Genomic DNA, 27903 nt, shown 5'->3' with positions numbered 1-27903 from the left:
ATCTAAAAAGAATTTCATACACAAAAAGTACTACATCCTAAACCATGCCCAATAACTAGGCAGTTTTAAAGGAGTCAAGGCAAATCAAATTTGCCTTCACATATATCCACATGGAAATAGCTTGTTTGTGTGATTATTCATCAATTAGGGCCATGTAGGGAATTTTTATATTTTGAACTTTGTTTTTAATACAGTAACTTAAGCCTGTAAAATGTGACTGAATTCTTTAGCAGAATAGTAATCAAATGCACAATGAACACTGTAAACATTGTAAAAAGATGTTTGTACTTTGTAATATTTTATGAATAAATCTTGATAACTTTAAAATTGGGCCTCACTCCTCAGAAATCATCAATAAACACAAATTTCCATGTGATACTCAAGCAGTCTAAAGCCTCACCTTGTGTGTTCTTTCTAGTGATCATGTTATCACTTGATATCTGATATGAGCTCAACTTTGCTTCCTTGATGTGACCTTGGCCCAGAAAGATATATAACCCTCATTTCCTTGGCATGATATAGCCAATAATGTGTTAAAAGTGCTGCTGGAGCAACAAAAACAAAACAATCATAAGAATACATTTAATTTCAGACGAGAATAGTTATTAAAAACTTACGACAAAGAAAAGGGAAGAGTGCCTGCTCTGAGCTTATAAATTTAAGTTGGACCATAACATTTTTTCCTGTTAATCTACTACCATATGATTTTGAAAGTTGTCAAACCCTAGAATGTGCATATATGTTTACATATGCTGATGCAAGCAGACAATTTATACATAAAGAAACATGCCATGAAGTCAGTTAAAGTATTTTGCAACCTTACAGTTTAAAAACTTTAACTAGAATTTTTTATTGTTGTTTGCTGTCAATAATTTGAAATGACTTAATTTTTATATTAATTAATTCTTCTTCTTTCAACTTAAACAAACATAGTGTAATATTTGAATCATAGTAATTACATGTATTTATTACAGCCATTAAAGATTTGCCAGTATTAACCTGTCCTGTGTTTTGATTTATCTGACCTGGAATAGGTTTCACATTGTTTATTGGTTATAACTGGAGAACAAATTGTCTCGGAAAGTAATGGAAAATAATGAAAAATGCCCCCAAAATTGATAATCTCCTTTTACTTGCTTGTCATTATGTAGTGTTAACATGGTTGACTGGTCATCCTGAGAAAAGCTGATTGTTATCTTTTCTATCTGCTTGGTGAATATTATCATTATTTCCTGTGTACACTGGTCCAAACTTTCCACCCTTTTCATCCTAGACATTTGCTCCAGTGGCATAGTGGTTAGAGCATCTGTCTCAAATACCAGAGGTTACGGGTTTGAACCCAGGACGAGTCATACCAAAGATGTATAATAATGGTACTTGTGACTGTCTCACTAGGCACTCAGCATTAAGAGGTTAGTGTTAGGACTGGTTGGCCTGGTGTCAGGATAATGTGACTGGGTGGGACGTCATGCTACATGTCTGCAGCATGATGCCCCAGTGCTAGACATCACTATAAGCTGTAACACTGCAGACATCGTAGCAATATGACTGAAAAATTGTTAAAGCTATGTTAAAAATCCAAACACACACTCATCATAGACATTAAAGAATTTAGGAGCAGAATATCAGAAATTTGTCATAGAAAGTCATGGAAGCAAAATAATCCGATCTGTGTATGAATTATATATATGGTTCTTTATCCCTGAAGGGCTTTCTGTTGTAGGAGTCCACTTATCCAGAATCTCCAATTTCTGGTCTCTTACTTGTAGTTTTGAAATTTGTGTCTGCAGTTTTTTATATACTGTACTTCCAGTAGGTGGATAAAAGCAAATGTTTCTTTTTTCAAAATACATACTCTTTAGAGTCCTTGAAGATGGACAATGCTGGAATAGTACAACTCCAGGTTTCATCTACTGTCATTTGCAGGTGTTTTGCTTTAATGTATTCAACTGTGTGTGCTACCAATATGCACTGGTACATGCATATACATTATTAGCAAGTTTTGCCCTACCATATATGCATATATACATCAGATAATGTTTCTTTTTATATCACTGTTGTATTCATATTTAAGTGTTTGCTAATATCCTAGTTTTAGAAATATCAATATAAACAATAAGAGCAAGTACAAATCATTTTTCAGCTTCACACAAGCCCTGATGTAGTTAATAAAAAGGTGAGTTTGTAATGTGTGGTATTTTCCATCCATTCCCATACTAAACAAACCCTTCCCTTCCTGTGTACCTCATCCTGCATGTGTCAACCATGGCCAACATATATCCTTCTCTGTGTCAAACATTGTTTCATGCGCTTTATGTGTTGTTCCTGACTCAATGTCACAGATTCTATCGGTATCACATACCTTGTTAATTTTGAAGTCATTAGATTTGACTGGCTGCTCAGTCAGTGCTGAAGATTCTTTATCTATTTAGAATGTTGTATCTTTGGAAATAATAATATTATCTTTGTCTATGTGAGACAGAGGATACTGCATTAAGTACTGGTATAAATTATAAATTAAATTAGTTAAATAATCTTTTTGGAAGCAATCAATTGATTTTGTTTAATGAATTTCATAAATTTCATATAATTGGGCACAAATGTATGATTCTTTTTATTACATAATTAAAAATACTGATTTTGTTTAATGAAATCACACAAATATAGCAAATTGACTTTGAAAAATATGTGCATGCCTGGGTTGTTATACCTTTCCTTTGTATCATATTACAGTATGCCATTTGTAATGGGAGAAGTTGCTATTGCATGTGCTACATATATAAATTTGATATGAGTATATAAACTTACTCATAATGATAGTCATGTGATAAAATACATTTTTTATGTAATGTGGAATTTCTAAGTATTGATTTGCTTAAGATGCACATGTTTATAAGTACTGTAATATTAAAATTGAAATAAAAAATGTTTAAAGACATTCTTCTCTTCAGATATTCACATCCCTTATTGTAAAAATATATCTTCATTGCTATTGAGTTTTATCTACAAATTGTTTGTAGGAAATGGACCATTTTTGGTGAGAACAAGAGTACATTTTATGATTAAATTATGTTTAAAAATGGGAGCAAAAGGAATGACTGTTACATTAATTTGATTGAAAAATCTTTGTCCAGTAGTAGATATTTGTGACATTGTGGTCTGGCACTGCTTTGTGTGTTTTATTGAATTTATTTTATCAAAGATTTACTGTGTGGTGGATAGTTCTTGGGATTTGGGTATACAGCTTTCTTTGCAAGGAAATGAAATGATTTCATGGTCTGCTAGAAGAGTGATATTCTTCCTCCAGTACATGAATTGCATGCATGGCTTCTATTTTTAAAATAATGAAAGTGACAGATTTTTAATATAATTTGTATTTATCTGAAATATATGTAAACCATAACATTGTATTGCCATGTAAAAGTTAACAATTTAAAAAGTTTTATTCAGGAATGATAAGTTCATGTAGATATGAAAGATTTCATGAATAAAATAAATGAAAGAGAACATATTTGCATTTCTGCAGCTAATACTGACAGGATATTAAATAATTCCATTCCTTTGGGACAGAGCAAACCAAAGAAAATATTAATCTTGGTTTAGATATGTACTGAAAAGCATTGCAGATAGTTGCAAAGGCATATTCTTTTATTCAGCATGTGATAAATATTGACACATATACATCCATCATTTGGCATTGAAAATCCAGTGAGCATAAATAGAAATTTTCGTTTTCTGTTCTTTTATTGGTACCTTAATAACTGAGTGCATATAGTGTTACCACATTCAGACATCCTGTCACTTCATGTTGCAAATTTTGTTTCTGGTCAAGAAATTTTGAATACTTTCATGTATTGAATAAAATTTGGTATTAGGGATGATATTAAAAAGACATAGGTCATGTTGATTTTCTATGTATTCCAGCAAAATTTTATGAAGTTATGGCCTTTGTCTGGCTTGGGACTATGCCTTTTAATTTTGTTTCAGCTGAGTAAACTTTAAGTGACATAATGGATTTAAATTAAATTTGTTAAAGAGGATTTACAATAAAAAGATCAAGGTCATTTTGATTGTCATTGTTTTCCAGCACATGAATATGGAGTAATGGCCCCTATTTACCTTAAAACTCTGCCATTCAGTATTGTTAGTTTGTAATAAATGTTGAAGAACTTTATAGTTTGGAATCTAATTTGGTATGAGCATTTGTATTATAAACACCTAGGCCAGGTTTGATTTTCACTAGTTTATGGTGACATTTACAGAATTATGACCCATGTTTGACATAGAACTCTGCCCTTCAGTTTTATTTCTGCTCAGTAACATTTGAAGGACTTTATGGCTTGATATAAAATTTTAATGTAAAGCTTTACATTACGAAGATTCAGGTCAAGTTGGTTTTCACCATTTTCCAGAAAATTAGTTTTTATCGAGTTATGGTCCATGTTTTCATGAAATTATGTCCTTAAATTTCTTTTTCACTGAGTAACTTTAGATTGACTTCATAATCAACTTTGAGGACTTGAATAAGAAGTCATGGGTCTAGCTTGATTTTCACAGTTTTTGAAAATGCTTTGAAGTAATGGTCCCTGTTTGAACTTTGCCCTTTAGTTTTGTTCCTGCACAGTATAACCTTTTAAGGGCTTGATAGTTGAAAACCACATTTTGGTATTTGTCTTTATCTTATAATGACCTAGCTCTAATTTTGATTTTCACTTACTAATAATCTTCTTCCTTTTGTTTCTGCTCAGTACCTTTTGAAGGACCTCTTGGATTGAAATTAGATTTGTCATTAGGCTTTTCATAAGGAGGACCGTTGTCAGGTTTTATTTTCACCATTTTGTTGTATGGAGTTATCTCCTGTTTGACTTGGAACATTTGCTGTTCAGTTTCAAGCCAATAAATTTTGAGAAACTTTAGGATTAAATTAAATTTGGTATAAGGTTTTGCATTAAGAGCAGCTAGGTCAAGTTAGATTTATGCCATTTTCTAGCACATTTTTATGGAGTTATGGTCCCTGTTTCACATAGAACTTTGCCTTTCACTTTTTCTCAGTAACTTTTGATGCGCTTCATAGATTTAAACCAGGTTTGGTTTGAAGCTCCACATTATTGAGACATTATAGGGTTGAGTTATGTTGTCTTTGAAGCAAAATATGATGGGCATATGGACCCATTTTGACTTAGACCCTTACTTACTCTGTGATTGGATCATGTAAACATATTGATGCATTTCTGTGCAGGGTATTCAAGCTGGTCAGGAAATAAATTGCTGATCTCAGTCTGCATTCATTCATCATCGGTCTCAGATATTTGTCGCAGGATCTTGCATTGATACCAATATGTACACGATCTAATATAAATTTTAAAGCCTAAAAGTATAATTGTATCTCATAACAAAAGAATGAATTGTAACAGTAATCTGCTCAAAGACTTGGATTTACATATTGTATCCTGATACTTATGAAGATCCAACAACTGCATGTTCTGAAACAAAAACAAGAGAGGATGCGGGACATCCATGATCTTGAAGAGCGAATACTTCTAGACAAGATAAATGACCAGGAGAAGGAAAATATGGCCACACCAACTGCACAGAGCAGAAAGAAAATGCCCCTTTCCAAACATGAAGATGTTCGGCATCTTCAGCTAGAGGTAACTCATAATTTTTAAATCATGCTGTTATATCCTGTCTAGAATGTCATAGTAATGATAAATAAAAAGGAAGAAAAAAAAATTATTTGAATTTAATATTGCCATGACAATAAAATTTTAAGTCAGTCTGTTGTTTTTTAATGATAAGCAGCTGTGGGACTCAAATTTATTCATTCAGTACATTCATGAATACAAATTATAATGGTATTTTATATTAAAAAAATGTGTCAGTTCTAAATGAATTCATAAATTAATACAATAATTTGCAATTGTTTTGTGCTAATTTTTATCAATTTTGAAGCATTTACTCTGCTTAAAATGTGGGATAAAAGTATTCTAAAAAAGATTGCATTGGAAAATTGGGTTACATACATTATTTTCCTTCAGGCTAAAAATTGCCCCATATTCCAGCTTTTGATTGGAATAGTCAGTAGTTGTGTTTGGAATGATAAAAATAAACTAAATAAAAGTTCAATTTGGGCACATTAAAAGGCATTCATTTTTTGGTAGTTTATTTATTTTCATTTGCCCTCATCCCTTTCCTCATTACAGTATGAAAAACTGCGTGAGAAAGAGTTACAGTCCAAAGCAGCTCCTCCCATTTCCTTTGGACAACACACTCCTTATTCCAGAAATTCTGATTCTAGTATGAGTATTCATCTTGAGGACTATGTAAGTTGCATGTGCCTGCGCTGTGATGTTGCTGTGCTACTTTTTATAAAAACATGGTCTGGCAAGTAGCAGAATTAATCTCCTATTTGCGTCATATTCTTCTACTTTGCAAGTGACCGATGCAGTTTTGAAAATAATACTTTGAAATTTTTCCTGGAGCTGGTACATAATTTCATGTGCTGCATGACATCTGACATATTTCTTAACAGAAACCCTGAATGTACCACTGTTTTTTCCTCGAGAGAGATTTTTATTTTTGTTTTTGGTGATACAAGTCATGCTGTATATAATCCATAGTTTTATTAATATTTTGTTGTTACTATCCCTTATGTCCATTTACTTTTAAAAAAATGATTTGTTGAGAAATTCATTCAAAATAACAAAAGTGTATTTTTTGCTGATATAATGGCCATGGTTGACCTTACATCTCACTTTGTTATTAAAAAGGGTTTGTGGATTTTTTGCCTTTTTTTGGTGTCAGTTTTGAAAATGTTATGCCCTTGTGCACAGTTAGGGATAGTATTTCATGAAGATATCTGAATTTGTACAATATGATGAAAGTTGAAAAACAGTAATTTTGTATTGAAAATCAATAATTTGTTGCTGTTCTTTCAGGATAATAACTAAGTTATTAGCATCAAGTCAGTGAATTTTCAAGATGATAATGAAGTCATCATCTTTAAATGTAGGAAGTCAAGGTGCAATAATTGTTTCTTGTTATGTCATTCTGTTTTAAATGTTACAAGTTTAAAATATGAAATATTTTGACATCATACTCTGTATTTTGACATATTCAAATATAATTGGTTATCATATTATCAAGAATGACAAAGAAACATCAATTTTAAATTATATTGAAATGTGCATAAGAAGAACTCCAGAATTGGTGCTTTAAGATGGGAGGAAGACTGAACTAGATCATTGAATCCTCAACTACAGTTATATTCTATAATTCCTGTACAATACAGTTCTATTCTATAATTCCTGTACAATACAGTTCTATTCTGTAATTCCTGTACAATACAGTTATGTTCTATAATGCCTGTACACTTCAATTATTTTCTTTAATGCTTGTACAAGTACTAATATCTGTTGACTGTTCAACTCGAAAGAAAATCATTTTTTAGCACAACTATAAGTATATAGGACACATAAAATGCATAAATATGACACATGCACTGTACAAAATGCTCCACTTGAAATATCATCTGCAACTCTGTTTAAATGGTAGAAAAATTCAAAATCACATTGATTTCCACAAGGCTGTACTTATCTGTAAATCTCTAAATGGGGATATACCAACATGACTGAATTGTTTGAAAAAAACTACACTGAGTATTCTTTATGGTCAGTCACTCATGGAAATTTAGAAATCCCCAAGCCAAGCCACACATGGAAATTTTAAAATTCCCAGGCCAAGCCACATATGGATCACACATGGAAATTTAGAAATCCTCAAACCAAGACACACACAGAAATTTAGAAATCCCCAAGCCAAGTCACACGTGGAAATTAGAAATCCTCAAACCAAGACACACAGGGAAATTTAGAAATCCCCAAGCCAAGTCACACGTGGAAATTAGAAATCCCAAACCAAGTCACACATGGAAATTTAGAAATCCTCAAACCAAGACACACACAGAAATTTAGAAATCCCCAAGCCAAGTCACACGTGGAAATTAGAAATCCTCAAACCAAGACACACAGGGAAATTTAGAAATCCCCAAGCCAAGTCACACGTGGAAATTAGAAATCCCAAACCAAGTCACACATGGAAATTTAGAAATCCTCAAACCAAGACACACAGGGAAATTTAGAAATCACCAAGCCAAGTCACACATGGAAATTAGAAATCCCAAACCAAGTCACACACGGAAATTTAGAAATCCTCAAACCAAAATACTGAACAATTCAAAAGTACTTTCCAGTATTCTGGGATTAAGTTTTGAAGTTCATTTCCATACCATGTCTAAAAAACTAACTCTGTTGATAGCTTGAAAAAATGTATCTTGATTATGGACAAAAGAGTTGGTATTGAATCTTTTTCATATTTTTATTGGTCTATTTTGTGTACAAAAGAGTAGCTATGGAAGTAGTCTTTCCCCAGCATTTCAATGAGTAAAAGTTTGTGTATTGCAGCAAAGAGTGTTGGTAAACGGTTAAGCAATGTATACCTTAGAATCTGGAATGACACTCATTACAATTGTGTGTGTGTGTGTGAACTTCATTGTACATAATACCTATTTCAGGTTGTAATAAAACTTAAATAATGTTTTAATGAAAATGTTTTTGGAATGGTGAATTGAAACACAGATTGTGTCATTTCTTGTTCATTAATTATTATGAGTGTTCTAGCTATACAGATTAATCTTTTATATCAGTTTGTATATTTACCAGTTGTTGTTTGCACATTAGCAGTCATGTGGATTTATGCATATTATTTTAGTTGTTATTGAGTTACCCTCTTGAAAGAAAGAATTATTATTATTATTATTTTGATAGCAAAGTTTCCAAGATCTTGGACTGTCTTGTCTCCTTTGTACCCATAAGTATCAAACAATATTCTTTACATGGCAAGTTGGAAAATATGAATTCTGCAAGCTTTTGGTTGATTATACAAAACTGAATCTAACTCGATATGTCATGTTCTAAAATACGTCATTGCTGTCATGTTCATCAAAGTTCATTGTGTCCAAACTGTCCTAGGTCTTTTCTACATGTAAGTACAGTGTTCTGTCTTTATAAGACAGTTCCTGGAAGTCATACTGGTGACCTACATTATAAGTAAGGGGGCCTTGTACAGAGGCCTGTACCATTATACTGCATCCAAATAATCATGATGTGAAATCACATTATAATTTTTCCTAAATAGCTAAGAACTGAAAGTAACTTAATGACTGTAAATAGTATTACAGTTTTGTCAATCTATTATTGTGCCCATGCTACCAGAGGGGCAGCAGTGTTTAGAGGGGCTTGAAAGTGAGGGATCTGTGTATATTAGAAATTTTAAAAATCTGTTATTTGATAAAAGTTTAAATATTGTGAAGACCTCACAGTGAAATACTGTATACCCTGATAACTAGCAATCTTTGGATTTGTTTCTTGCAGCTTCTTTAGTCACTCTGATGATATACTATTAATAAATAATAAAGTTTATGCTAATGTAAATAAAATTAAAATGTTAAAAAAATCCAATAAAGTACCTTGATCTTTACTTACCTGTCCTCACAAAAGACAAAATCCTTGACAAATTGTTGTATGCAGTGTTTAAATTATATTTTCTCCATGAAATTGTTAAGATGTTGTTGCCTTTCCCAATCATATGGCAAGCCTCTAATTCACACACACACACACACACAGTGTGATCTGTTTATAATTGTGACAGGAAGATGTTAGGCACAAAACAGGATCAGCTATTTAGTGTAGGCCTGAATTTGTTGGTATTAGCTAACTTCATGGGGCCCCGAGTGGCCGAGTGGGGGGCCCCGAGTGGCCGAGTGGTCTACAGCGCTCTCTGTTATGGATCACTGCCATCTCACCTCTGTCTGCGTCGGTTCGAGTCTCGGATTCGGCCAATGTGGCTATGTGAGAAAGCTTGCCAGTAGCTTCTCGTGGGTCGGTGGTTCTTTCCGGGGTTTTCCCGGGTTCTTCCTCCACCATTAATACTGGCCGCCATGTATAGCCTATCGTGTGCTGAAAAATGGCGTTAAACCACACAACAACAACAACAGCTAACTTCAGAGGTATGTTCCAGAATTTATTATAAATATTTCTTGATTCATACTTGCATACTGTATAGTTCTGTCCCTGAGGAAAAGTAATTTTTACCATGTAAAAAAACTTTCCCTACATAATTTGTTATATTTGTATTGTAGACTATTTCTAAAATAAGTTTGTCTTTTTCAGTAGGTGAAATCACATTAGATCTTGCCTTTTTAAAAATAATAAAACTAAGAAAATGGGTATACAGCATTGTCAGATACTAAACCAAACATGTAAATTTTTAGTAATATGTTTAGATAATTCGCTTTCTTGTTTGCTTAAGGAGTTTCAAGCTACACTGTGATTTTTTACATTCTTTTGAAATTTCACAAGGTTTGGTAAATGATGTTGTTGTTGTTGTGGGGTTTAACGCCATTTTTCAGCACACGATAGGATATGCATTGCGGCCAGTATTAATGGTGGAGGAAGAACCGGGAAAACCCCCGGGAAGAACCACCGACCCACGAGAAGCTACTGGCAAGCTTTCTCACATACACAGGTTTGGTAAATGAAAAGGCTGAATCAATTCGTACTTAATGCAAAACAAATCATTGGTTGGCATTTATTCAGTGCTTAGAAGACATGTCATTGAAATATTGATGCATGTACATCCCATAGACATTATTATTAAATATACTGTCATATATAAAGGTTTAGTAAAATAACAGTGTATGAACTAAATTATATATATATATATATATATATATATATATATATATATATATATTCATTCATACAGCAAAGTGCGTGAAGAAACCATCAGGGACATGCTCTTCGTAGACGATGCTGCTCTAACCACTCACACAGAGGCTGATCTTCAGTGCCTGATGGCCCACTTTGCTAAAGCATGCATTGAGTTTGGGTTAACCATAAGCCTTAAGAAAACAAACCTGATAGTTCAGGATGCGGACCCCCCAAGCATCATCGTCAACAACTATGAAATTGAGGTGGTGAGTCAGTTCATGTTCCTCAGCCCTACCATCACCAACAACCTCTCGCTCGATGCTGAGCTCAACATGCAGATCAGAAAGGCATCAACAACTCTCTCCAGGTTGTCGCAGAGAGTGTGGAACAACAGTATGCTGACCCTGAACACTAAGATCACCGTGTACTGTGCCTGCAAGCTAAGCACTCTCATGTATGCCAGTGAAACCTGGACTCTGTACACCTCACAAGAGAAAAGACTGAGCGCCTTTCACCTGCGATGCCTCCGACGCATACTTGGGATCACCTGGAGTGATCGAGTAACAAACAACGAGGTGCTCAAGCGTGCCAAGATTCCCAGCATGATCACACTCCTCCGCCAATGTCGCATCAGATGGCTGGGCCATGTACATCGGATAGATGACGGACGGATCCCCAAAGACATTCTTTATTTGGAACTCGCCTCTGGCAAAAGGTCGATTGGATGGCCACATCTCCGCTTCAGGGATGTCTGCAAGCATGACATGAAAGCCCTTGATATCAATGTCAACACCTGGGAAGAGCTCGCTCTAGACAGATCAAGCTGGCAACATGCTCTGATCACTGGTCTGAAAGCCGGAGAGGACAAGCTACGCTTGCTAGCTGATGAAAGACAATTGCAGAGGAAGAAGAAGCAGCTCCAATCAACACCAGACGCAACCAGCAAGTGCAGCAGGGACTGCCACTCCTGCATTGGACTACATAGCCACAGCAGACGCTGCACAACCACATACCAGGACATCTCTCATGGGCGCAGTTCCATCGTCTCTCGAGACTAACAGATGCCAACAACAAAAATATTCATCCATGAATGAAGATTTTTCTAATAGTTTTTTAATAAAAATATTGTAAGCCTAACCTAGGTCTGTGCTTTTTGTAAACTACAGATTTTATAAAAATTATGCCTTGGACATCAAATGATTATATTATTGAGTATACTTCGTGAAAAAGGAAAGAACAAAAATTTATTTTTCAGTCCTTCTTTGTGGGTCATTTTACAGCCATGATGGAACTTAGTTCTCTTCATAAACCTTTGATGGACAATAATCGTTAATTCTGCATGTTGTCAAATTTCTTCACTTGAAACTAGTCGTCAGACTTGAGTATGCTGGAAAGACAAGAAAGCCTTCTTTTTTATTACAATATATTCCCTGAGATTTGACAAATTCTTTTTACTGAAACTTTAGATTTTCTATGATTGTGGTTTTTCATCTTACTGTAAATTACCTTAGATAATGACAAATCCTGTACATGTTACATAATGTTTTTAGTTGGACATGGCTTTTAGTGAACTTCTTGAAGAATTAATATAATATACTGGACTGTGTTCAAATTTTTCTGTTAACTGGATTATCTAATGCATGCCCAAGTTTATTATCAATACAAATTCCAACTGATTTTATCTGGGACACAGTTCATATTGATATAATTACAGAGATTCCGTTATGTAGCTCTGTTGATATTGGGCTTTATGGAGATAACAACTATGCTTCTCTTTGCTGTCAACTTAAGATCTGCACAATTTGATTTCATGCTCTCCTTGAGGCTTAGCTAACATTTTCTTATCTTTGGCAGATTGTTTTTTTTCTCCTACTTGTTTCTTTATACAGATCATTTTGCTGCCATTTGATTTTTTATATGCCAGCCATAAGGCAGAGCAGATCATGTTATGCTGTTGTTGTCTGTCTGTCTGCTTCCTATTTCATTTCTCTACCATCACCAGATTGTCAGTGTGGTTTGTAGTTGGGACAATAAAAAACCTCTTGGTTTTTTTGGGGGGACTCAGAAGGTCATAGGTTAAGGACACAGGGGACTGACAAAGGTAAAATGGTTTTCTCAAAACAATTTAAGTTCTGTACCACACATGTTGACTAAACTTCATTGATGATGGTTTGCATTTGAGGAAGGCACCTGTCAGTTAAGGGGGTAAATAGGCCAAAGGTTAAGATCAGCTACAATGGTATGTCCATAGACAAGGCACATTATTCAGCTTGCTTCAGTGCAATATTGCCTTCAAAGTATAAGCCAAATTCTTTTTCTTTCCTTTACTGTAACAAAGCCCACTGTGATGCCCAGGCTACATGCATACATATGTATTTACACATACATACATACATACATACATACATACATACATACATACACATGCATGCATGCATGCACACATGCATGCATGCATACATACATGCATACATACATACATCAGTCAATCAGTCAGTCATACATACATACACACACATACATAGTTACATACATACACACACATACATCATACATACATACATACATACATACATATAACATGTTTGCATAATACATACTTGCATACATACATACAGACAGACACACAGAGACATACATACACATGCATGTATGCATACATACATACATACACAAAAACATACATACATACATGTATACACACATACATACATACATACATACTTGTTACAGTTCATGCAGATTGCATAAGTAAGGTATGGTCTTTTTAAATACGGTTATTATTGGCAGAGCTAGACATAGTGTTATGTATATTTGATTTAATTACATTTGATTTAATATATATTTATTTCAGTTTAATTGTTTGTTTGTCAGTTGGAAATTTTATTTGTTTTTCATTACATGCTATTGTAATGTAAATTTATTCACTGAGATGATACTTTTTCCAGAAAATAGTTTGACCTTGACTGTTCATTTTGTAAACACCAGATGTTGACCTAGATCCTGACCTTGATTCAAATTTAGTAGCAACCACATAAATAAGTTCTATTTTTTTTTTAAATGATTGGTTGTTGTCGAGGTCATGATGGGACTACGTGTTTAAGATGTAAACAATATGTTTTTTTTATTCCTTTGAGTAAAATGATTGGTTTTCATCAGGGCCACACTGGGTGTATGTGTATTTTAACAAGTAAATAATTTCGGCAAGGTTCTGGAACATGATGATGTGACCCTCATTTTGCATTTTAAAATATGATATAACCTTTATTTTGGAGAGATATTCTCGGCTAGACTTTTACATGGAAGTTGTATGTTGTGCTGTTTGGAGTTATTTCAAATTACATGTACTTGGATTTAAAAGGATTAATTCTTTTTTTTTGTGGAATTTCACATGTGCTCAATGTGAAATTCCTGAACAAAGACAGCTTTTATAAATATTTATTCTGATGTCCAAAACCGGAGTGATATTTCTTGTTTCTACAAGGAACTGTAGACTTCAACACTACAGATTAAAGCATATGTCATCGTCTTCTATCTTGGATTCTTCATCGGGACTTAAACTTGAAATCATTAGAACATTTTGTAATTAGGACTTCAAAAATGTTATTCATGGATTATTCTTGGATTATTTTTGGATTTGATTCTTAAAACCATAAGTTCATATGTTTTCATTTTTACAGACTTTTTCCAGGGAAATAAATTATTATATTTTTCCGAAGCTTGTTGTTTTCACTCTTTCTTGTGTTACTGTTTATTGGAGCCTAAACACGTAACATAAGAATAGTCAAGTATTCATGTGAGGTCTCATTGTTTCCAAACTTTACATAGAAAGCATGCTTGTCTATGCAACTCTAATATCAATAATCCAGGGTATACAGTTGTCAAGGCTCTAATTAGCTGCTGTCTGTATGATGGTCTAGAGAATCTCTGTAGTCTGATTCCCACAACCTTCATTGCCGTGGTCTTTTGTTGACATATGGTAGCCAGTTGAGTAGTGTAAAGTTCATGGCCCAGAGAGCAAGTCATATTTTCATATCCTCATCACGTTACATTTCCATAAAGATTGCATGTAGTCTGTTATATATATAGTTGATTGTTACAAGACAACTTCATATAATGCAACTGAAATAAAGTCTAATCTCATTTATCTAACGCATATCACTGCCACTTAAAATGTCAAAGGGTAGCTACTGTTGTCCACAGATCATTTTAGGTGCATTTGAGATAATACTTGCAGTGCATGTGAAAAATAGGGATAAATAATGCCAAATCGATATCCACAATAAATGAAGATACAGAAATTTGCTATATGTAATACATTAAACCTTAGGAGATTTTAGATAGGGAAGGTGAAAAGATCGAGGGCTAAACACAACCAAGATAGGCAGAGTACAACTTTGGGAGGGAAGGGTGCATGAAGTACCATGCAAGAACAGGTTTGAAGACACAATTGGATAATCTGATAACATTTATGAAAGACTTTTGAGAAATTTTTCCCATTTTGTGGTATCATATAAAGTGATTGTTAGATTAATGGATGCCAGATAAATGGACTAGACTACTTGCAAAGCTTAGTTAATGTAAGGGATGTTTGTCTAACAGATAAATGAACTAGACACGAGCATAGCTTTGGTTAATATAAGAAATGTTTGTCTAACAGATAAATAGATTGGACTGTACTTGCATATCTTAGTTAATGTAAGGGATGTTTGTTTAATACAAATAAAGGGACTAGATTGTATTTGTATAGCTTTAGTTAATGTAATGGATGTTTTTTTAAAATACAGAAAACTTCTTATTTCAAATGATTGTTTATTTTTTCAGTTTATATAAAGGTCTATGCACCATATACATTACTCCTTCACTGTTAAGCTATTCATTATAACACAGTTCCTGTTATATGGAAGATATTGTCATGGAAACAGAAATTAAATAATTTACAAGTTCAGTCTTTTTTGTAACTTACTTTTCTTTCTTTTACATTGCAATAAAAATTTATCAGCAATGAACAAAACAATTACTGTAAAGGATGAGAGCACAGCAGGAGACAGTGTAAACCTGTGCCCAAACATTATGGATAGAAAAGTTAAGGATGGTGGAGGTATACTGGTATAATTGAAAGAAAAGTTTTAATAATTGTAGAAATTCTGATTTGAGCATGATGTCATTGGGAACTTTTTTTGTTATGTATATTTTATAGACAGTCTCAGGCTATGGCAGATCAGTTTGACAAATTGAACAAAGTAATGAAATGGCCTTCACTACCATATGAAATAAATCATGATGATAGGTGATATGGAGTGACTTAAAAAATGTGAAAACTTGGACAATGGTAACTTGTAACATGTCCCAATAATGGTCAGGAATGAATCAGTTGGAGTAACAGAAACATCACAAAATTTAATTTACATTGTTTACAACATTGATATGCCAGTCTTGTTGAAATATTTGTTGCCAAATTAAGCTTATGTGACCACGTGGCATAATTTTGTGTAACCTAACACAGTAAATATTGCTAAAAAATAGAGTTAGATCTTACAGAAATTTTTTTGTAGAAAAATAAACAAAGTAAAATGGACACAATCTTTTTTATGTACACTTGATGAAAAACATTGTATTATGATGTACCATCCAAGAAAATCTTGGACTTTTGAGGAAATGTGGTTTGTCCAACCAATTTTTACCCGATGCTTTAAGGATTTTAGTGTTGCCTTTACTGTTTATTTTATGTACCTTTTACAGCATTTTGACATATTTATCCTTTATAGTCTATCATGTTTTACTTGTGCTATTCTTCTATTTATGAATTTTATTTTTAGTTGTAGCCACCCTTGTCCCGATGTTCTTTTCTACTTTATACAACCATTAGATAAATGCTGAAATTTCAGATGTTATAAAAACTGGAAAAATGAAAGTTTTAGATCACAATTAGGAATACAAAATATGGAATCTGGTAATGGAAATCTGGGTAATATTTGGAAACTATTCAAAGAACTTTACAAGGTTAAAGCAAAAAGTGATTCTGCAGTATTTATATAATATAAAATAGACTGTTAGATATGTACAGTGAATTCAGCCAATTCTTTAAAAGCATCTTTATGAAGTTAAAGGTTAATCTTTAAGTTTGTAAACATAACATGCAATTACTGTAGTGTCAAAGATAGTTTGACAGACAAGATTATCAATAACCCTGATATAAAACATGATGCTATTCTTGTCATAGTAGTAGACTTTCTTGCAGTTTATTCACAGTTCAAAAGCCAGTGCAGTATTGTATGGATTGTATTGTATGCCTCAGAACTTGGATAGAATATTGTAAAAGTTCACAACAGAATATGTAGATTAATGTTAAATGTATTATTTGACACCTGATCTTCCCCTCTTTTATTAAAACTCAGATGATGCACTAATTGATGTAAGACTTTTATTGCAGTTCAAATGGCATGCACATAACTTGTCTGGTTACCTTTCTTTGCTATATATGTCATACATTTCAGTTATATCAGGATCAGCTTACAATCTGCTATTTTCAAATACTGTCCTGTATGTGATCTCTTTGTGATTGCCCAGCAACAGTTTGCAAGAAAAGTACAACAGATGCAGTTAAAATGAATTCATCATTGTAAGGAGTCTCCTGTATAACCAATTAATTGAATTGTAGCATGTTTTACTCCAGGAACAATATTTAGAAATACAGTAAGTCAATTAGATGTTCTTGGTAACCCCTTACATTTTCAAATAATCCATTATTCTCCTAATTTCAGATTATTTTATATAGGAAAGTGGGTCACTGGCCCATCACAAAATCCCGCCTATCAGTTTTCTGAGGTAGGGAGATCCCTTCCCATCATTCCTATACTTTAGATACTTTAACCCTTATGTTTGGGGCTATGCCAACTTTTTGTTTAGTTCTGTGTAGCCAAACCAATTCTGAATATCTGAAATCTGTTGTATGTAATTTACCAACATAATAAAATGCACATTTTGTCCTTCTGATAACATATTGGTAATATATTTGAGCAGAAACCATCTTGCTCCAGTAATGTGGTGTATGTTTATTTTTTCAAATTGGAAGAACATTCCTGTGTGTTCTATAACTATCCTCTATTTCAAGCAAGAAATTCATATTTTTTCTATATTTTTTACATCAGAGATAAGTATGATCCATGTTTCATCAAAAGTATAAGGTACTGGTCTTGTTGTTGGATTGTTCAGTTGATGTATTCATTCACTCCTATATAAACATTTGTAATACATGAATAAGATACAGACATGCATACAAACACAGTTGCATTTATATGTATATTAGTCAATACAGTTGTAAAATTCATAGCTACTACCAGGGTAATTTTTGTATATCCAGATGAAACAAATTACCCTGAACATAATTATTTGAATGATTTTCTTAATAAGTCTAGCCTGAACATAATTATCCACACCAAGCCTGAATATAATTATCCAAACCAAGCCTGCACATAATTATCCAAACCAAGCCTGAACATAATTATCCAAACCAATGAATGTTTTTTGTGGTGAGTCTAGCCTGAACATAATTATCCAAACCAATGAATGTTTTTCATGTTGAGTTTAGCCTGAACATAATTATCCAAACCAATGAATGTTTTTTGTGGTGAGTCTTGCCTGAACATAATTATCCAAACCAAGCCTGAATATAATTATCCAAACCAATGAATATTTTTCATGGTGAGTCTAGCCTGAACATAATTATCCAAACCAATGAATGTTTTTTGTGGTGAGTCTAGTCTGAACATAATTATCCAAACCAATGAATGTTTTTCATGGTGATTCTAGCCTGAACATAATTTTCCAAACCAATGAATATTTTTGGTGGTGAGTCTAGCCTGAACATAATTATTCAAACCAATGAATGTTTTTGGTGGTGAGTCTAGCCTGAACATAATTATCCAAACCAATGAATGTTTTTCGTGGTGACTCTAGCCTGAACATAATTATCCAGACCAAGCCTGAATATAATTATCCAAACCAATGAATGTTTTTTGTGGTGACTCTAGCCTGAATTTAATTATCCAAACCAATGAATGTTTTTCATGGTGACTCTAGCCTGAACATAATTATCCAGACCAAAGAATGTTTTTTGTGGTGAGTCTAGCTTGAACATAATTATCCAAACCAATGAATGTTTTTCATGGCAAGTCTAGCCTGAACATAATTATCCAAACCAAGCCTGAATATAATTATCCAAACCAATGAATGTTTTTTATGGTGACTCTAGCCTGAATTTAATTATCCAAACCAATGAATGTTTTTTTGTGGTGAGTCTAGCTTGAACATAATTATCCAAACCAATGAATATTTTTCATGGTGAGTCTAGCCTGAACATAATTATCCAAACCAAGCCTGAATATAATTATCCAAACCAATGAATGTTTTTTGTGGTGAGTCTAGCCTCAGCATAATTATCCAAACCAATGAATGTTTTTTGTGGTGAGTCTAGCCTGAACATAATTATCCAAACCAATGAATGTTTTTTGTGGTGAGTCTAGCCTGAACATAATTATCCAAACCAATGAATGTTTTTTGTGGTGAGTCTAGCCTAAACAACATAATTATCCAAACCAATGAATGTTTTTCATGGTGAGCCTTGCCTGAACATAATTATCCAAACCAATGAATGTTTTTTGTAGTGACTCAAGCCTGAACATAATTATCCAAACCAAAGAATGTTTTTAGTGGTGACTCTAGCCTGAACATAATTATCCAAACCAAGCCTGAATATAATTATCCAAACCAATGAATGTTTTTTATGGTGACTCTAGCCTGAATTTAATTATCCAAACCAATGAATGTTTTTCGTGGTGACTCTAGCCTGAACATAATATCCAAACCAATGAATGTTTTTTGTGGTGAGTCTAGCCTGAACATAATTATCCAAACCAATGAAATGTTTTTTGTGTTGAGTCTAGCCTGAACATAATTATCCAAACCAATGAATGTTTTTCATGGTGAGTCTAGCCTAAACATAATTATCCAAACCATGCCTGAACATAATTATCCAAACCAATGAATGTTTTTCTTGGTGACTCTAGCCTGAACATAATTATTCAAACCAGTGAATGTTTTTCATGGTGAGTCTAGCCTGAACATAATTATCCAAACCAATGAATGTTTTTCATGGTGAGTCTAGCCTAAACATAATTATCCAAACCATGCCTGAACATAATTATCCAAACCAATGAATGTTTTTCTTGGTGACTCTAGCCAGAACATAATTATTCAAACCAGTGAATGTTTTTCATGGTGAGTCTAGCCTGAACATAATTATTCAAACCAATGAATGTTTTTCATGGTGAGTCTAGCCTGAACATAATTATCCAAACCAATGAATGTTTTGTGGTGACTCTAGCCTGAACATAATTATCCAAACCAAGCCTGAATATAATTATCCAAACCAATGAATGTTTTTCATGGTGAGTCTAACCTGAACATAATTATTCAAACCAATGAATGTTTTTTGTGGTGAGTCTTGCCTGAACATAATTATCCAAACCAAGCCTGAATATAATTATCCAAACCAATGAATGTTTTTCATGGTGAGTCTAGCCTGAACATAATTATCCAAACCAATGAATGTTTTTTTGTGGTGACTCTAGCCTGAACATAAGCATCCAAACCAAGCCTGAATATAATTATCCAAACCAATGAATGTCTTTCATGGTGAGTCTAACCTGAACATAATTATTCAAACCAATGAATGTTTTTTGTGGTGAGTCTTGCCTGAACATAATTATCCCAACCAAGCCTGAACATAATTATCCAAACCAAGCCTGAATATAATTATCCAAACCAATGAATGTTTTTCATGGTGAGTCTAACCTGAACATAATTATTCAAACCAATGAATGTTTTTTGTGGTGAGTCTAGCCTGAACATAATTTATCCAAACCAATGAATGTTTTTTTGTGGTGACTCTAGCATGAACATAATTATCCAAACCAATGAATGTTTTTTTGTGGTGACTCTAGCCTGAACATAATTTTCCAAACCAAGCCTGAACATAATTATCCAAACCAATGAATGTTTTTCATGGTGAGTCTAGCCTGAACATAATTATCCAAACCAATGAATGTATTTTGTGGTGAGTCTAGTCTGAACATAATTATCCAAACCAATGAATGTTTTTTGTGGTGACTCTAGCCTGAACATAATTATCCAAACCATGCCTGAACATAATTATCCAAACCAATGAATGTTTTTTGTGGCAATTCTAGCCTGAACATAATTATCCAAACCAAGCCTGAACATAATTATCCAAAACCAATGAATTTTTTTTGTGGTGAGTCTAGCCTGAACATAATTATCCAAACCAATGAATGTTTTTTGTGGTGAGTCAAGCCTGAACATAATTATTCAAACCAATGAATTTTTTGTGGTGAGTCTAGCCTGAACATAATTATCCAAACCAATGAATGTTTTTTTTATGGTGACTCTAGCCTGAACATAATTATCCAAACCAAGCCTGAATACACATATAATTATCCAAACCAATGAATGTTTTTCGTGGTGACTCTAGCCTGAACATAATTTTCCAAACCAAGCCTGAATATAATTATCCAAACCAATGAATGTTTTGCATGTTGAGTTTAGCCTGAACATAACTTTCCAAAGCAATGAATGTTTTTTTGTGGTGAGTCTAGCCTGAACATAATTATTCAAACCAATGAATGTTTTTCATGGTGAGTCTAACCTGAACATAATTATTCAAACCAATGAATGTTTTTTGTGCGAGTCTTGCCTGAACATAATTATCCCAACCAAGCCTGAACATAATTATCCAAACCAAGCCTGAATATAATTATCCAAACCAATGAATGTTTTTCATGGTGAGTCTAACCTGAACATAATTATTCAAACCAATGAATGTTTTTTGTGGTGAGCCTTGCCTGAACATAATTATCCAAACCAATGAATGTTTTTTTGTGGTGACTCTAGCCGGAACATAATTATTCAAACCAATGAATGTTTTTCATGGTGAGTCTAACCTGAACATAATTATTCAAACCAATGAATGTTTTTTGTGGTGAGTCTAGCCTGAACATAATTATCCAAACCAATGAATGTTTTTTGTGGTCACTCTAGCCTGAACATAATTATCCAAACCAATGAATGTTTTTTGTGGTGAGTCTAGTCTGAACATAATTATCCAAACCAATGAATGTTTTTTGTGGTGACTCTAGCCTGAACATAATTATCCAAACCATGCCTGAACATAATTATCCAAACCAATGAATGTTTTTTGTGGCAATTCTAGCCTGAACATAATTATCCAAACCAAGCCTGAACATAATTATCCAAAACCAATGAATTTTTTTGTGGTGAGTCTAGCCTGAACATAATTATCCAAACCAATGAATGTTTTTTGTGGTGAGTCAAGCCTGAACATAATTATTCAAACCAATGAATTTTTTGTGGTGAGTCTAGCCTGAACATAATTATCCAAACCAATGAATGTTTTTTTTTTTATGGTGACTCTAGCCTGAACATAATTATCCAAACCAAGCCTGAATACACATATAATTATCCAAACCAATGAATGTTTTTTGTGGTGACTCTAGCCTGAACATAATTTTCCAAACCAAGCCTGAATATAATTATCCAAACCAATGAATGTTTTGCATGTTGAGTTTAGCCTGAACATAACTTTCCAAAGCAATGAATGTTTTTTTGTGGTGAGTCTAGCCTGAACATAATTATTCAAACCAATGAATGTTTTTCATGGTGAGTCTAACCTGAACATAATTATTCAAACCAATGAATGTTTTTTGTGCGAGTCTTGCCTGAACATAATTATCCCAACCAAGCCTGAACATAATTATCCAAACCAAGCCTGAATATAATTATCCAAACCAATGAATGTTTTTCATGGTGAGTCTAACCTGAACATAATTATTCAAACCAATGAATGTTTTTTGTGGTGAGCCTTGCCTGAACATAATTATCCAAACCAATGAATGTTTTTTTGTGGTGACTCTAGCCGGAACATAATTATTCAAACCAATGAATGTTTTTCATGGTGAGTCTAACCTGAACATAATTATTCAAACCAATGAATGTTTTTTGTGGTGAGTCTAGCCTGAACATAATTATCCAAACCAATGAATGTTTTTTGTGGTGACTCTAGCCTGAACATAATTATCCAAACCAATGAATGTTTTTTGTGGTGAGTCTAGTCTGAACATAATTATCCAAACCAATGAATGTTTTTTGTGGTGACTCTAGCCTGAACATAATTATCCAAACCATGCCTGAACATAATTATCCAAACCAATGAATGTTTTTTGTGGCAATTCTAGCCTGAACATAATTATCCAAACCAAGCCTGAACATAATTATCCAAAACCAATGAATTTTTTTGTGGTGAGTCTAGCCTGAACATAATTATCCAAACCAATGAATGTTTTTTGTGGTGAGTCAAGCCTGAACATAATTATTCAAACCAATGAATTTTTTGTGGTGAGTCTAGCCTGAACATAATTATCCAAACCAATGAATGTTTTTTTTTATGGTGACTCTAGCCTGAACATAATTATCCAAACCAAGCCTGAATACACATATAATTATCCAAACCAATGAATGTTTTTTGTGGTGACTCTAGCCTGAACATAATTTTCCAAACCAAACCTGAATATAATTATCCAAACCAATGAATGTTTTGCATGTTGAGTTTAGCCTGAACATAATTTTCCAAAGCAATGAATGTTTTTTTGTGGTGAGTCTAGCCTGAACATAATTATCCAAACCAATGAATGTTTTTTGTGGTGACTCTAGCCCGAACATAATTATCCAAACCAAGCCTGAATACACATATAATTATCCAAACCACTGAATGTTTTTTTATGGTGACTCTAGCCTGAACATAATTATCCAAGCCAAGCCTGAACATAATTATCCAAACCAATGAATTTTTCTGTGGTGAGTCTAGCCTGAATATAATTATCCAAACCAATGAATGTTTTTTGTGGTGAATCTAGTCTGAACCTAATTATCCAAACCAATGAATGTTTTTTGTGGTGACTCTAGCCTGAACATAATTATCCAAACCAAGCCTGAACATAATTATCCAAAACCAATGAATTTTATTGTGGTGAGTCTAGCCTGAACATAATTATCCAAACCAATGAATGTTTTTTGTGGTGAGTCAAGCCTGAACATAATTATCCAAGCTAAGCCTGAATGCACATATAATTATCCAAACCAATGAATGTTTTTTGTGGTGAGTCTTGCCTGAACATAATTATTCAAACCAATGAATGTTTTTTTTTGTGGTGAGTCTAGCCTGAACATAATTATCCAGACCAATGAATGTTTTTAGTGGTGAGTCTAGCCTGAACATAATTATCCAAACCAAGCCTGAACATAATTATCCAGACCAATGAATGTTTTTTGTGGTGAGTCTTGCCTGAAGGTAATTATTCAAACCAATGAATGTATTTTGTGGTGACTCTAGCCTGAACATAATTATCAGAGTCTATTAATGTTTTTCATGTTTTGTTTAACCAGAACATATGATTGGGAGCATGTTAATATGTTTTTAGTGAGTCGAGCCTTAACATGATTATTAGAGCCAATTAATGTTAGTGAGTCTAGTATGAACTGCAGCTAATTAATGTTTCATTGTGGGTCAAACCTAAACATAATTATTGGAGCCATTGAAAGTTTTTCATTGTGAGCCTAGATTGAAATATCTGTTCATTGTCAAGATCAAATTGATTTCCACTTCATTGGGGCCCAGAGTGGCCAAGTGGTCTAAAGCGCTCACCGTTACGGACCACTGCCATCTCACCTCTGTCTGCGTGGGTTTGAGTCTCAGTGTGGATACATGAGAAAGCTTGCCAGTGGCTTCTCGTGGGTTAGTGGTTCTTTCCGGGGTTTCCTGGTTTCTTCCTCCACCATTTATACTAGCTGCCATGTATGGCCAATCTTGTGCTGAAAAATGGCGTTAAACCCTACAACACAACAACTTTCTAATTCATTACTTATCTGTCAATATCACAATTTCAGATTAGTGATTTTTTTCTCCTGATATTTGTCGCACGTTATCTATAGCCAGTATTATATTTATGCATGTGAATTATAGCCCTTGGTTACTGTGGAGGGAGAATGAGACTTAGGCATAATCAAACTATAGAACAATGAAACCTTATAACAATCATGTCCTGTCAAATGCCTCATCAGTTTATGGTTTTCATTCCATTATTTTTCTCCATGTATTTTTTTCCTTCTCTTAAATGGAAAAAATATTAGATGCCCTTTTTGAAAAAATAAACTGCAGATGTACAATGTAGAATGCAGTATTTGATTACAACCAAGTATGACACTATCTGAAGGAACATGTGAGCTTATTATTACTTGATTATTATTTTGGTTTGTCTTATTTACAAGTGCCTCCATTAAAGTTAGCATTAAATCGATTACAGATTTAGTATATCCTTCATTAGCTGATGAAGCAAAAGGTGTTATTTTGCTTCCTGAAAACTTTCATAAGAGAGTGACACTCAGCTTGCCTTCATATTACAATGGCTTCTTGAATGGTCAGCTTGCCTTCATATTACAATGGCTTCTTGAAATAAATTGTTGGATTTTTATTGTCTATGTAAGACCACTAAACATGTTTTCTTATAATCAGAGGTCAAAGGTAATGGCCCAAGAGATTAATGAAAGTGTAATTTTTTTTAAAAAAAACAACATAATCTTGGGTCCATTTGATAAAACATGTACTTTGTGAGTAAGTGTTGAAAACCTTTTTTTATTGGAGCTTGTACCACAAATGAATTTTGCCCATGTATCTCATCAGTTTATTTCTGTGAAGACAGTCAGCTGCAAAGGTAGTTGAATAAAAGTTATTAGTGTTCCAGTGTGAGATCTTCTGAGAATGCATGAGGCCCAGGCCCCAGATATGCTTGGCTTGAATTTCAGCCAGTCTGGTCTTGATTTCACAGCTTGACTTAAATTAGAATCAATCAGATTTTAGAGAAAAAAATCCAAATTAACTTTGACCAATCAAATAATGCATATATGTCTTTAAATTAACAAAGTTTTTGATGAAATCATATTGTATTCATTTAAGGTCAAGTCAGGAATTTCAGTAGAAACCAATAGCTGGGTTGGTATTTCAGTTCAGTAGAACATAGTGATGGTAAAACTCAGCTCTTGAAACCAATGACTGGGTTGGTATTTCAATTAGATAGAACATAATGATGACTCCCAATTTGTTGGTAAAACCTAGCTCTTGAAACCAATAGCTTGGTTGGTATTTCAGTTCAGTAGAACATAATGATAAGTCCAGATGTGTTGGTAAACCCTAGCTCTTGAAATCGATAGCTTGGTTGGTATTTCATAGAACATAATGAGGAATCCAAATGTGTCTGTAAAACCTAGCTCTTGAAACCAAAAGCTTGGTTGGTATTTCAGTTCAGTAGAACGTAATGATGACTCAGTGTGTTGGTAAAACCTAGCTCTTGAAACCAATAGCTTGGTTGGTATTTCAAGTCAATAGAGCATAATGATGACTCAGTGTGTTGGTAAAACCTAGCTCTTGAAACCAGTAGCTTGGTTGGTATTTCAATTCAGTAGAACAAAATAATGATCAGCTGCATGTTGCATTTTTCAGGATGAAGGAGGGCGTAGATATAATCCTAATCAGGATTCCCAGATTAGGCAGCTTGCAGAGAATCATGGCCGTCAGATGGAGTATCTCCAACTACGCAATAAAGACTTGGAAAAACAGAGGGAAGGTAAACAATTCAGATCTAGCTTTTATGAGACTCAGAGTTGTTTACTTTTAACTTTATATTTTCTACTTATTGCCCTGTGGGCCAAAGAAGAGAGATTATATATATTCGTATATCTTGTTATGTGTTTAGGCTCGAATAAACAGTAACACAGAAAGAGTGATAACAACAAGTTTTTTTAAAATTTAACAAATAATTTATTTCCTTGGAAAAATTCTGTAAAAATGAAAAAATAAGAACTTACGGTTTCAAGACTCAAATCCAAAACTAATCTAAGAATAATCCACAATTTATTTTGCAAAAGTCCTAGTAACAAATGTTCTAAAAATTTCAAGTTCGAATCCAGATGGAAAATCCAAGATGGATGACGATGACGTATGCTGTAGGCAGTACTGTGCTTATCTACAGTTCCTTGTAGAAATACAAATAATGGCACTCTGGTGTTGGAAATCCAAATTAAATTTGTAAGCAATGTCTTTCCAAAAGTTCTATATGAGCACTCTTCAAATATTTCCAGAGAATAAAGAATTAATCCTTTTGAAATCCAAATGATCTGAAGATAATTAACTAAAAATCTGGCAACAACAAAGAAAACAACTTGATACCAAGCGTAAAAGCCCAAAAACTGAGAGATCTCTTTCTAAAACAAAGGTTATATTGTATCATAAGACACAGTTTCGAAATTCCCCCAAGTTGCGAAATCAGAAGGGGGGGTCATGTGATCATGTTTATATCACATACACAGAATATGGCCTTGATTAGACCAATGATTTTATTCCCAGTATAAAAATAAAAAAAGTGTTTACTTCTTAACCCACATAGTCCCATCATGACATGACAACAACCAAGCATTTTAAAATAAAATAAAACTTTGTTTACTAATTTTGAATGAAGGTCAGCATCCAGGCCAACACCTGGTGTTTATGCAAAGAATGATTCAGGTCAACCAATTTTATGGAAAAATTTCATCTCCAGTGAATATATTTACATTACAATAGCATGTAAGAAAAATAACATAAAATAAAAAATTTAAAACTGACAAACAAACAAATTAAATAAAAATAAATATATATTAAATCAGATATATGTAACAATCTCACTTTTTCATTGGGGGTTGGAACACTTAAATTTTGACTGCATTTACATAAATAGGGCTTTGCTTCACCTTTTGCATCTGAATATCAATCCTTCTGTCCATCTATTCACACTTACAACCACCAAAACCCTGTAACTTGTACCAGTATCAATAACTGGATACCATTTGTCAGGTGAATTGCCTGTAATGTTTAAATGGACCTTTCAGATTGAGTTTTTGTTTTATATCTGTGGGTCTGAGATGTAATGAGCTCTATGATGTAGTGTTC

At 33.5% G+C, this 27903-nt stretch overlaps 1 protein-coding gene across 6 annotated transcripts in view; it reads left to right on the top strand.

The window, feature by feature from the left end:
* The window catches only part of LOC149807406 (uncharacterized), a 223339-nt gene that overhangs the window by 12475 nt on the left and 182961 nt on the right, over nucleotides 1-27903 (top strand). For 4 of the 6 annotated variants that reach the window (XR_016422584.1, XM_089966430.1, XM_089966437.1 and 1 more), the window contains exons 3-6: nucleotides 2144-2176; nucleotides 5466-5651; nucleotides 6204-6323; nucleotides 26419-26542. Coding sequence is in view for 5 of the 6 variants with exons in the window: in XM_089966430.1 (XP_089822556.1) it covers nucleotides 2144-2176; nucleotides 5466-5651; nucleotides 6204-6323; nucleotides 26419-26542 (463 nt within the window). In the remaining variant the exon portion in view is untranslated. The remainder of the gene's footprint in view (nucleotides 1-2143; nucleotides 2177-5465; nucleotides 5652-6203; nucleotides 6324-26418; nucleotides 26543-27903) is intronic. The other 2 variants (XM_089966445.1, XM_089966453.1) reach the window with 2 other exon arrangements.

Source organism: Sinohyriopsis cumingii, chromosome 1 (assembly GCF_028554795.1).
Source record: "Sinohyriopsis cumingii isolate HCF-2022 chromosome 1, ASM2855479v2, whole genome shotgun sequence".
Lineage (NCBI taxonomy): Eukaryota > Metazoa > Mollusca > Bivalvia > Unionida > Unionidae > Sinohyriopsis > Sinohyriopsis cumingii.
Note: the sequence above shows the minus strand (reverse complement) of the source record. Positions and strands in the feature narration are given on the sequence as shown.